Source organism: Spea bombifrons, chromosome 13, assembly GCF_027358695.1.
Source record: "Spea bombifrons isolate aSpeBom1 chromosome 13, aSpeBom1.2.pri, whole genome shotgun sequence".
NCBI lineage: Eukaryota > Metazoa > Chordata > Amphibia > Anura > Pelobatidae > Spea > Spea bombifrons.
This window is the reverse complement of record NC_071099.1, coordinates 4,743,840-4,756,546: the sequence shown is the minus strand read 5'-3', so window position 1 is coordinate 4,756,546 and position 12,707 is coordinate 4,743,840. Positions and strand designations below refer to the sequence as shown.

General features: G+C 43.0%; 1 protein-coding gene across 1 annotated transcript in view; it reads right to left on the bottom strand.

Annotated features, from left to right (window-relative positions):
- HID1 (HID1 domain containing) overlaps nucleotides 1-12,707 on the bottom strand; it is a 51,541-nt gene that overhangs the window by 28,178 nt on the left and 10,656 nt on the right. The window contains exons 3-6 of the mRNA XM_053453045.1: nucleotides 7,307-7,477; nucleotides 5,192-5,311; nucleotides 4,908-5,014; nucleotides 4,610-4,729 (exon numbers count right to left, since the gene is read on the bottom strand). Of these exons, the coding sequence (XP_053309020.1) occupies nucleotides 4,610-4,729; nucleotides 4,908-5,014; nucleotides 5,192-5,311; nucleotides 7,307-7,477 (518 nt within the window). The remainder of the gene's footprint in view (nucleotides 1-4,609; nucleotides 4,730-4,907; nucleotides 5,015-5,191; nucleotides 5,312-7,306; nucleotides 7,478-12,707) is intronic.

The window sequence follows — 12,707 nt, the reverse complement described above, 5'->3', positions numbered from 1 at the left end:
ACACCCCTGCACTAGAAGAATGTGTGGTTGTAAAGGGAGAGGTATTAGCAGTGGAAAGAGTGCTTATGTCGTTGTACAGAGCACTGGTGAGACCTCATTTGGAGTATCGTGTACAGTACTGGAGATCGTATCTACAGAAGGATATAAGAGAAGGGCTACTAAAATGGTTCATTGCAGTATAAAAAAAAGGTTAAAAGAATCTTAACATATATAGCCTGGAAGAAAGCAGGGGGGTTGGATATGACAGAAACATTTAAATACCTAAAGGGATTCAACACGATAAAGAGAGTTTATTTAAAAGAAACACTACCACAACAAGATGACAGACTTAAGCCAGATGGTCAAAGGTTTAAAAATAACATCTGGAAATATGACTTTACTGCAAGAGTATTGGATGCATGGAATAGCCTTTCAGCAGAAGTGGTAGACTAAAGGCGTTTAAGCAAGTATGGGCTAGATATAAGATAAGGCCAGGGACTAAGGAAAGCATTCAGAGGTTGGGCAGACTAGATGGGCCGAATGACTTATCTGCCATCATTTTCTACGTTTCTATGTAGTTGATGACTTGAACCCAATAAATAGCACTGTTTTTTTTTTGGGGGGGGGGCAAGAAATGTCACAAAGCACTGTCACAACTGGGATCTAAAGAGAAGGAGTCCTACCAAAGACACCACTGCTACATTGACAGTTTCAAGGGACTGCAAAAGAGCTCTTTGGATGTTAGAAAGCGATCCATTATTATACTCCGCAAGGCCCCAAGAAGAGCAGTACCATTAGAAAAACAGGGGGAGGACAACTACCCACTAGACTAAGGTGCTGCATAATAAAAAGCATTAAATAAGAGCAGCCTGCTTGACAATTAGCTATTTAAAGGGATTGCACTTTCTGTCCTACCATTTGAAAGCTGGGGCTTCTGTCCTGTATGTGGTGCCCAAGAAAAGTGCTTTGTTAACCAAGCTGTTTTTTCAATTGGTACTCTTTGTGACCAAGACTATTTCAACATGTTTGCAGTGCTCGTTTAGCTGAAATTTTCTTCTCTCCTTTACCCACAGAGATTTCTTTAGATACCATTATTTTGATATCTATTTTACTGAAAAAAATAAATGGTGAAAATAAGCACTCATGTATTTGAAAAATATTTTACTCATCTACGAAGACTAATGAAAAACCTTTTTGTAACAAGAATACTTTTTGTATTGCTATTTCAAAACCATTTTTCAAGCTTTGTAATCATGCCCCCATGTCCTATTTGGGACATCTTTGAAGCAGGCCAATTCAATTTACCCAGCTCAAACCATACATTTTTGAAAGCTAGACACTCCTGGGTGTTTTCAATGCTGGTATTTTAACTTGTTCAATGCACTACATTTTACCAGCCTTTACCACAAATTGTGGTAGTAATTTTTTGCCATACAAACTGTACTTCAGGTATAAATTTACAGCTCCTGGTATATGTCACTGTCAAACAACACCCCAATATGTGTCCAGCAACATCTCCAGAGTACAATGATAACACCCATGCATAGGTTTGTCGGGATGTTTAGGGCTAAAAGGTTTACATTTGGGACATTTAAGTGGGCAAAATTAAGTTTATGGTCAGTCTACCCCCATGTCCTAATTTGAAACCGGCCAATTAATTTTACTCCTTAAAACCATACATTTTTAAAAAAATTCCATGGGTATTCCAACTCTTTCCATGTTAGGATTTTTTGAAAGATACAGCAATAATTTTAAGACTTAAATAACCTTTTTCCTTTTTATATTTTTTATTTTTTTTTCATTTTATTGGAACTGAAATTATTTTAAATGTTACCACACTAATGTTTTTATAGCTCTTTATTTATTTTACTAATCATGTTGTGATTAGTAAGCTGGGCTCCACTGACTTGCTTGGTTGAATGCAGAGTTCTCAGGATGGTCTGGAGAGGCCCTCTTAGGAACTTTATTTTTTAATGGTAGCAGCCATCTTATGGGAGGCAAAATCCCTCGATATGGTGCTTGTGACCACTTTCAATGTATACATATTATATCAAGATTAGTACACTTTGGAACATAAAGGAGAATAAATTTGCAGTTACAAAGATACCATTGCTGAAATATCTAAGAGACTATACGAACAATATATTTTAAATAAAGGATATGGGCTAGTTCTGATAGGATTTCCAAATATTTTATGGAAGTATATATTTTTAGCACAGTTATTACTTTGAGAGAGAGACACATAGAAAGCAGGAGTAGCTAGATAGCCCTGTGTTACACATATTTCTATTAGTGGGTGGCTTTCACAGATTTCACCAATTGAAATGTAGGTTAGCACTGACAAGACTCGCTTTAATAACAACCATTCGGGCAGTCTGCACATTTTTTTTCTTGCAAAGACTCAGACCTTAATCAGTTCAATTCTAGGAGGACTAACTTGTTAGTTAACAAGTCTAGACCAATGACAAGCTCTTCCACATACATGACTCATTTAACAGACCTGACCTTCATTTCATAAGTGCTTTTATCTCATTGGGAGGGACAGTAGGGTTTCTTTGATCTTATTTTACATGCATTAGTTTATTTGAGAAATCAATCAACGTTGCACTGTGATTATGAGATACGCCCACTCAACATGTATATGTATTTGAGTGGCTAATGATAGTATGGTAAATTTCTGCCCGTTTCTGTTATTTTTAGAAACACTACTTCCAATAAATCTTATTAAAAATTATACCAAGAAACATCAAGAGCAAGGGCATAACTAGAAACCACAAGGCCCTAGTACAAAAATTGCCCTGCCCCCCCCCCAACTTCTACAGCTGGTCTGTGCCAACATTGCCACCAAGCAACCTGTCAGTGCCTCCTTTGCCCCTTGCCCCCCCTTCCAACACACACAACCTCATACTCTCTAACACACATACACATTCATTCTAACACACACTCCATCTCACCCCACTGACACATACGTGCTAACAAACACATTGTCATGGTTTCACAGCAGATTTCGTGTTGTGAGCTCTCTGCCTTATCACTGTAGGCTTTTCTTTGAGGCTCCACCTTGCTCTGGTGTGTACACTCACTGGCCACTATTAGGTACACCTGTTCAATTGCTTGTTAACACAAATAGCTAATCAGCCAATCACATGGCAGCAACTCAATGCATTTAGGCACGTAGACGCAGTCAAGGCAACTTGCTGAAGTACAAACCGAGCATCAGAATGGGGAAGAAAATGGATTTAATTGACTTTCAAAGTGGCATGGTCTGAGTATTTCAGAAACTGCTGATCTTCTGGGATTTTCAACCATCTCTAGGGTTTACAAAGAACGGTACGAAAAAGAGAAAATACCCAGTGAGCGGCAGTTGTGTGGATGAAAATGCCTTGTTGTTGAGGTCAGAGGAGAATGGGCAGACTGGTTCGAGATGACAGAAAGGCAACAGTAACTCAAATAACCAATCGTTACAACCAAGGTATGCAGAATACCATATCTGAACGCACAACACGTCGAACCTTGAAGCAGATGGGCTACAGCAACAGAAGACCACACCAGGTGTAACTCCTGTCAGCTAGGAATGGAAAACTGGAAGACCGTTGTCTGGTCTGAGGAGTCTCGATTCCAGCTGCGACATTCAGATGGCAGGGTCAGACTTTGGCGTAAACAAAAAAAAGCACAGATCAATCCTGTCTTGTATTAACAATTTAGGCTGGTGGTGTAATGGTGGGGGGGGGCATTTTCTTGGCACATTTTGGGCCCCTTAGTACCAACTGAGCATCGGAGTATTGTTGCTGTCTATCCTTTTATGACCACAGTGTACCCATCTTTTGATGGATACTTCCAGCAGGATAATGCACCATGTCACAAAGTTCACATCATCTCAAACTGGTTTCTTCATGCATGACAATGAGTTCACTGTACTCCAATGGCCTCCACAGTCACCAGATCTCAATCAAATAGAGCACCTTTGGGATGTGGCGGAACAGGGATTCGCATCATGGATATGCAGTCGACAAATCTGCAGCAACTGCGTGATGCTATCGTGTCCATATGGACCAAAATCTCTGAGGAATGTTTCCAGCACCTTGTAGAAAATATTCCATGAAGAATGAAGGCAGTTCTGAAGTCAAAAGGGGGTCAAACCCGGCACTAGCAAGGTGTACCTAAGAAAGTGGCCAGTGAGTGTATAAGAATACAGGATTAATTTCCCCTTGAGCCTTGCCTCCTGCTACTAAATGCATTTCTTTTTTCCAGAGTTCCTGTGTATGACCTGGCTTCGTCTGACTACTCTCCTGGCTTCTGATTCCTGGCATTCATACCCTGACTTGGCTGATCTCCATACTCCTGACTCCGGCTTGTCCGACTACAGGCTCTGGTTCCTGCCCCGGCTTGTGATCTGGTATATGCTCCTCCCGCTCACCGCTCCTGGGGTGGTACGGTTAAGGTCGAAAGGGCTCTTTTTAAACAATTTTGTACCGGACCAGGGAACCAGGAATAAGGGGTGGCACTGGGCCCCAGGCCACTGCAACCCCGGTAGTAACACCAGTGATCAAGAGACAAGAATGTGATAAAGAAAAAGATGTACAAGATGTAGCTGTTGGGGGAAAGATCACATGATTTTCAGGGATCTTACCTATTTTCTGTAGAGCAGAAGAATTGCACCCAGGGGTTGACTGTACTGCTGCTGTCTGATGAAGGTGGGAGGTACATAGCTTCTGAGAAACATGTCAGTAGTAGTTTTAGAAGTTCAGTCCTGTGAATAAATTACATTCTGTTATGAAATGGATCAAATAAATGGCTGTGTTGAATCAATACCCTCTTTCCACATTTCGTATTATTAAACAATGTGCAACGTATGAATGTCCTAAAGACACTGCTGTTATATCATCTCAACGTCTCAATGTTAAGCCTATATATCTTTATCCACTCACCTGTTGAGGTCATGGGTATGGTTTGGGGTTGGGGAGTGAGCAAATCCAACACCAGATTCCCAGATATACTCACAACTGTCAAGAGTGTGAATGTCTTCAGCTGAATCCTGGTGTAAAAGAAGTTATGGACAACTTTAAACAGAAAATCTGGTGATTACAGACAGATTAGCAAGGTGTGTTATGGAGCATAATGGTTACCATTATTACAAAGACATACAGTGCATAGTATAGAAGCCATCCCAGAGTATATCCCAAAGAATGGCTATAGGTCAAGGCATTCTTACCGTTCCACTTCTCCTATGACTTTGCACTGTGAAGTCTGGACAGAATAGAAGATTAGCTACAGCCAGGAGAAGGGATTCAGCTAGAGGACGCGAGCCATCCTCTTCCTCCTCATCATCATCCTGAAACACACAGAGTTTACATCATTTTGTGCCATCTGTAAAGCATCATATGCCTCATTTCATATTTTCATTTTGTTTACCATGTTAACATGACCAGTTGCAATTAAACCAAGACGACTCCAACTTGCCATCAACCCCTTAACCATGACTCACTGACATAGGGGTCTCCTACCATAATACATCACCGTGTACAATATGAGATCAGTCAGCTTGTGCGCGAGTACGCTGCAGCCTCATTGACAGTGTTGTTGCAGGACTGCAGACAAAAACTGGTGATGTCATAAGTGACATCATGGTGGTTAATCCTATGCTACTAGAAATCCCTGGGATCATAAAAGATGCTAAATTAATATCTATACATTGTGTACCGCTCACTGAACACAAATTAAATTAAAAATAAAAATATGAAAGTAAAGTAGTGTATATATATGTGTGTATTCTGACAGTCTATCCATTACTGTCCCTGTTGGGCCTAAAAGGTATAGAATTAATAAAGAGTGCACATGAGCCAGAGACTGACAGGAGACCTGGGACTCAGAGGAGGCCACTGTGGGTGCAATCTGGGCAAGTCCTGTGTCTGTGTGTAATCCGGGTTCTGCAGCAAGTCCATGTGTGCAATGTGGGTGCCAGAGCTGGCCTCTGGTTATCTATAAAGAAAAAGAAGGGGTCGATCCAGCACTTGAATGAAAAAACTTCCAGCTTTTATTTTTATTTATTAAAAGACATAGTTCACACCTGAGTGCACCTACGTGCACCTACGTGCACAGGAAATTTGGACGCGTTTCGAACAGCACCCCGCTCTCTATCACTCAGGTGTGAACTATGTTTTTTTAATATTGAAGTAAAATAAAAGCTGGAAGTTTTTTCATTCAAGTGCTGGATCGACCCCTTCTTTTTCTTTGTGTTTATTCCACGCATCGAGTCCGTGCAGATCCGTGTAGACGAATATATAGGGAGGTGAGCTGGCTTTTGCATTTATTCAACTCTTTTTATCTATGCCTGCAGTTTAGGGTTTCTATGCATTATTTTTTGATCTATACGTGACGAGTTTGCTTGTGATTTTCAGTTGATCTATACATGCAACGCTGTGTTTCCATGTGGGGTTTATTTGATATATACCTGAACTACGTCGGGGGGGGAGAGGTGTAGCACAGTGAATGAAAGGACAAAGGGTGCTGTCAATGCGGGGGGGGGCATAGCATGTGTATGATCTGCTCACATGACCCCACCCCAAGGGCAGGGCACAAAGGGGGCAGCATAAAAAGGATGGCAAAAACCCTTACACCAGCCGTGTGTGTATAATTATATATAATATATATATATATATATATACACACACACACACACACACACACACACACACTTCATATTTTATGAGGATTCCCATATACCTTTTTTGTATTGTTTTTCCCTTATGATTTTAGCACATTCATATTTTGGGATTTATCCAAAGAAGCGCTGGGGTGGCCCCAGAAAATGCTTAGTTTAATGGGCTAGGAGAGTAAAGAAATCTTACTGATTTAACTACAAATTAGAAGGGAAAAAAAAAAAAAGCTCTTCCTGCAGCAGAAACTCACTGGTGTTCAACCTTCATAATGTATAATGATGGCATGCAGCTGAAACATAACTTTTGTGCAAACACTGTAACTCTTACTTTAGTGAATAAATCCCTTTGTGATATCATCCAAACTACCCACCATCATTATCCATGAGTCTTTTAAATGTTGTATCCACTTATCATCAATGACAGCCCTAATCCACCAGCATATATGATTTGATTAGCCCATTTAAATTAATTTGTAATTCTAGAAGATGAAGTGATTCGTAAATGCATCTTTATGTATAAGGCCTTGCTTAAACAAAGCATTTTTAATCAACTTCTCTCATTTTTCCTGAAATTACACTTTATTGCACCCAACAGTAATTTACATTACACGTGAAAATATTTTCTCTCCTACACATTTTTTGTAGTTTGATTTTTTTTTTCACACTTGCCTGGCCTCGTCCAGCTCCAGGTACAGAAGACCAGAAAAAACCTCTCCAATCTGGGTCCTCAAAGATATATGGCAGGACACGGGTAAGTAGTCGAGCACAATTCAAAACCATCTGCTTCTCAGTTTCCGAGTGACATCCGCTGTCTGCACCTGCCACAAGCTTTTCTACTGCCTGCAGATCAGATAATAAAATGGAAAGTTAGAATTATACTTCTAGCTGTAGTTACACAGAGACTCATTCTATTGACTCCTCTAGGGCAAGAACAAATACATTTGTCAGACTGGCGGTGAAAGCCCAATCTACTAAAATACTCCAGGAAAGGAAATAGATAGATTCTTCTCCTTTAACCTCCATATCTGTTCCGATCTTATGATTCTCAGAAGCAGAACAGTTATCTGACATAATTATACCTTTTTATCTTCATAAAGAAAAAAGGAAGCCAACACTGTCCTTCGAGGACTGCTGAATTCCTGGAGACAAAAGAAAACCTTCCATAGAGTCCAAAAGTCAATCCAGATGTCCTAATGTTGTCAGTGCCAATGCCACATGACTTTCCAAGAGATGAGCTAATGAGGCCACCAACAACTACCGTATTGGCCCGAATATAGGCCGCACTTTTTTCCCCCACTTTAAGTCTTTAAAGTGGGGGTGCGGCCTATATTCGGGGGTCTAGCGCCCGACGCCCGGGACATGCAGTCCCGGGCGCCGGGCAGGCAGCGGGGTCAGGATACAGATCCCCCGCAGCGGTGCAGGGGACCTGCATCCTACTGTCTGATACGCTCAGACAGCCTCCCGTGCCAGCACTTTCCACGGGGGGAGTACCGGCACGGGAGGTTGTCTAAGCGCATCGCGTGGACGTTTACCGGCAGCAGCGATGCGCCGCTGCCGGTGAACGTCCGCATGATGCATTTTACATCCCCCCTCCTGACTTACCAGAGCAGACTCCCGGGTGTCTTGCAGGGCCGGCGGAAGACATCTACGCAATACGCGTATACAACTTCCGGTGCCGGCACTTCCGCTGAGTGCTGGCACCAGGAGTTGTATGCACGATGTGCATAGATGTCCCCCTCCGGCCCCGCAAGACACCCGGGAGTCTGCTCTGGTAAGTGGGGGGGTACAGAGTGTCAGCATATCTCGGGGGGGGTACAGAGTGGCAGCATAGGTTGGGGAGGACAGAGTGGCAGCATATCTCGGGGGGGGAGGGACAGAGTGGCAGCATATCTCGGGGGGGGGACAGAGTGGCAGGATGTTTTTTTGGTGCTTTTTTAAAGAAAAAAACGTTTTCTTTAAAAAAGCACCAAACTTTTAGGGTGCGGCCTATATACGGGGGCGGCCTATATCCGAGCCAATACGGTAATTACCCAGCAGGGCACTACTGCAACCCCTAGATGTCTCATAAGCCACAGCTACAGTCACCACCTTCATGAAGAGGCACTGAGGCTAGTCTAAGCAGCAGGGCCCTGAACTGTTTCGCCTCCTTGTGGCCTTGAATAGCCACTCAGGAAATGTTGATGTTCTGGGTAAATGAGAATATGTTGGCAGGCATCTGAAAGATCTAGTTTAGCTATCTGAGCAAACAGGACATGTATATATCTTTAAAAACGTAGACACACACAAGTCTTGTATATACAAAAACTTACTTTAATAAGAGGTTCACATACAGAAGATTTTTTAAGATTTTTTTTTATGGATTTCACTATGTGGATTGCATCAGGGCAAGTGTTTTACATAAGTGCATAAGCGCCCATTGCAAGCACAGTGAGCACACACAGACACATTATAAATAAGCTAGGGCTGCAACTAACGATTATTTTAATAATCGATTAATCGGCCGATTATTTTTTCGATTAATCGATTAATCGGATAAAAAAAACAATATGCAAATTTTTCGTTTATTTAAAAGAATTTAATGAACTGGATGTTAAAAAACAACTTAAAATTTACATTAACATTCTTATTTTGTTATGATGTAATAAAAAACAATATTTTCAAAGTACAAGAACCCAAACACAATATTTATGAAACAAAATAACCCCAAACATTCTGAAAAGAGGTGGACTATTACTGTTCAAGAAACTTTGCCCCAGCACTTTGCACTTTGCACCCAGCACTTTGCACCCAGCACTTTGCACCCAGCCCTGGCACTTTGCACCCAGCACTTTGCACCCAGCACTTTGCCCCAGCCCTGGCACTTTGCATCCAGCACTTTGCACCCAGCATTCAGCACTTTGCACCAGCACTTTGCACTTTGCACCCAGCCCTGGCACTTTGCACCCAGCACTTTGCACCCAGCCCTGGCACTTTGCACCCAGCACTGGCACTTTGCACCCAGCACTTTGCACTGTGCCCCTGCACCCAGTCTCTAACTCTGCCCTGCACCCAGCCCTGCCCCCACATTCTGCCCTGCCCCCACACTCACACTCTGCCCTGCACCCACTCTGCCCTGCACCCACACTCACACCCTGCCCTGCATCCCCACCCCCACTCTGCCCTGCACCCAGTCTCCCACTCTGCTCTGCACCCACACTCACACCCTGCATCCCCACCCCCACTCTGCCCTGCACCCAGTCTCTTGCCCTGCACCCCCCACCCCCACTCTGCCCTGCACCCCCACCCCCACTCTGCCCTGCACCCCCACCCCCACTCTGCCCTGCACCCACACTCACGAACCGCTCTGTGCGAATGGAGCCACTCGCACAGAGCGAACCGCTCTGTGCGAATGGAGCCACTCGCACAGAGCGAACCGCTCTGTGCGAATGGAGCCACTCGCACAGAGCGAACCGCTCTGTGCGAATGGAGCCACTCGCACAGAGCGAACCGCTCTGTGCGAATGGAGCCACTCGCACAGAGCGAACCGCTCTGTGCGAATGGAGCCACTCGCACAGAGCGAACCGCTCTGTGCGAATGGAGCCACTCGCACAGAGCGAACCGCTCTGTGCGAATGGAGCCACTCGCACAGAGCGAACCGCTCTGTGCGAATGGAGCCACTCGCACAGAGCGAACCGCTCTGTGCGAATGGAGCCACTCGCACAGAGCGAACCGCTCTGTGCGAGTGGAGCCACTCGCACAGAGCGAACCGCTCTGTGCGAATGGAGCCACTCGCACAGAGCGAACCGCTCTGTGCGAGTGGAGCCACTCGCACAGAGCGAACCGCTCTGTGCGAGTGGCTCCATTCGCACAGAGCGATTCGCTCTGTGCGAGTGGCTCTGTGCGATCCGTGCACATAGACACGAAGAATACTTACCTCCGGAACGCGTCACATCCGTCACGTAGCTAGAAGGCGGAGACTGCAGAGCGTGTAGCAGAAGCGGGGAACGCTCGCGGAGGTAAGTAAAAGGAGCCGAGTGCTCCAACAACGAATTGATCACTCGATTAATCGATAACGGAAATCGTTATCGATGATTTCCGTTATCGATTATTATCGATTTTATCGATTCGTTGTTTCAGCTCTAAAATAAGCAGTAACTTCTCTTTACTCTGCAAAGACTAAAGAGTACATCCCTTCTACCTGTTCTCCAGGGACCACCAAGATAACTGATTTGTTTTCCAACTCTTGACTCAACAGCGCTAAACAAGGAATAGGAAAAGGGTTGAGCTTGATGGACGCAAATCTTTTCTCAACCATAAACTACTATAAAATCTTATTCTGGCCCCGGAGATCGTAAGATTGGAAACTATAAAAGGAGGAAGAGGCCTTGCATGGAATTCTATGTGGTATCTTATGATCTGAAAAACTCTATACCCAAACTATAAGGAAGGAACACAGATGGTCCCCAACCTTAATCCCCAACCTTAATCCAGAATCAGAAATTGGTCCTATTACCACTTCTCTGTCTGTCCCACAATGAACATCCCCTCAAGGAAAAGAGCCTTTGCTCAAGATACATTAAATGGTCTTCTTCAGGTCTCCCGCAGGGCTTAAAAGTTGAAGCAATATTTGTCTCTTTTACAGCAGCACAATCTACATTTGGGAGAAGCTGCATCTTCTTTATGAAATGGAAAATACACTTTGAGCCCTCTTGAAGATACTTAGCCTTCTTTCTGGACACTAAGCTAAGGTTGCATGGATTTTAATCTTCCTAGAATAACTATGGAAGGGGGTCTTCTGTCTTAATCCCCGTCAATTTTGAAGATGAACATCATGTACAAAAGCAGAGAACGGCTCCCCTCTATTAACATTATAGTATTGAAGTAAACATTGACGCTGCAGGAATATTGCCTGTATCTCAGACTTCATCCAGTTCATATACTCCTATTTCCCCTCTGCAGAACCTCTACTGAGCAAATAGCCTTAACAAAATAACTAAAATAAGAATTAAGCAAATCAAGAGACCGCATAAATAAAGCAGACCTACTTGCACACCTGTAGAAAGGAAAGGCAAAACATAGACCTAGGAAGCAAACCAACATCAGACACTGAAGAAACAGAAATTATTACTAACCGTACATTCTCTTTTCCCCGGTATATATAGTAACATAGTAAATAAGGTTGACAAAAAGAACTAAGTCCATCAAGTTCAACCCTTCTACCTAACCTTCCTATTCTTGATCCAAAAGAAGGCAAAAAAAACACCCTAATTAAGCTACTTCGAATTCTGCCGTCAGGGGAAAAAAATTCCTTCTTGACTGCAAGAGGCAATCGGATTTCTCCTTGGATCAAGAAGCTCTAAACTATTAATGTTATTCTATTTATAGCTCTGTATGTCATGCTTTTCTAAAAAAATATCCAGACCCCTTTTGAAGGAATCTAGTGTATTTGATAACACCACCTCCCTTGGCAGTGAATTCCATACCTTTATTGTCCTCACTGTAAAGAATCCCTTCCTTTGTCATCTATGAGTGCTGTTTTTCTAGCGTATATAATTTTAACTTTTTTAGTCTCTTCATAACTAGAATCTCCCAATCCCCTTATTAATTTTGTAGCCCTCCTTCTAAATTCATAATGTCCTTTTTAAGGACCGGTGCCCAGAATTTTACCGCGTAGTCAAGGTGAGGTCTTACCAATGACCTGTAGAGATAAGATATTATCCTCCTCCCTTGAATCAATACCCCTTTTTATGCATGCCAAAACCTTATTGGCCCTTGCAGCTGCTTTCTGGCATTGCACACAGTTGTCGAGTCTGTTGTCAACCGTTATTCCTAAATCCTTCTCATTGGTAGTTTCCCCCAAGGATATTCCATTTAAAGAATAGGTTGCATTTTTATTATTTTTACCATAATGCATAACTTTGCATTTCTCTATATTGAACCTCATCTGCCACTTGCACGCCCAGTGCCCAACTCTGTCTGTCTATAGTGGCAGTACGTGTGGGCTTGTTCTTTCCCCAGGACAAGCGCTCTGAAAAGATAGTTAAAGGGTTTAAAATTAATAACTAAATACTATATACCCAGAAGAAGGCAG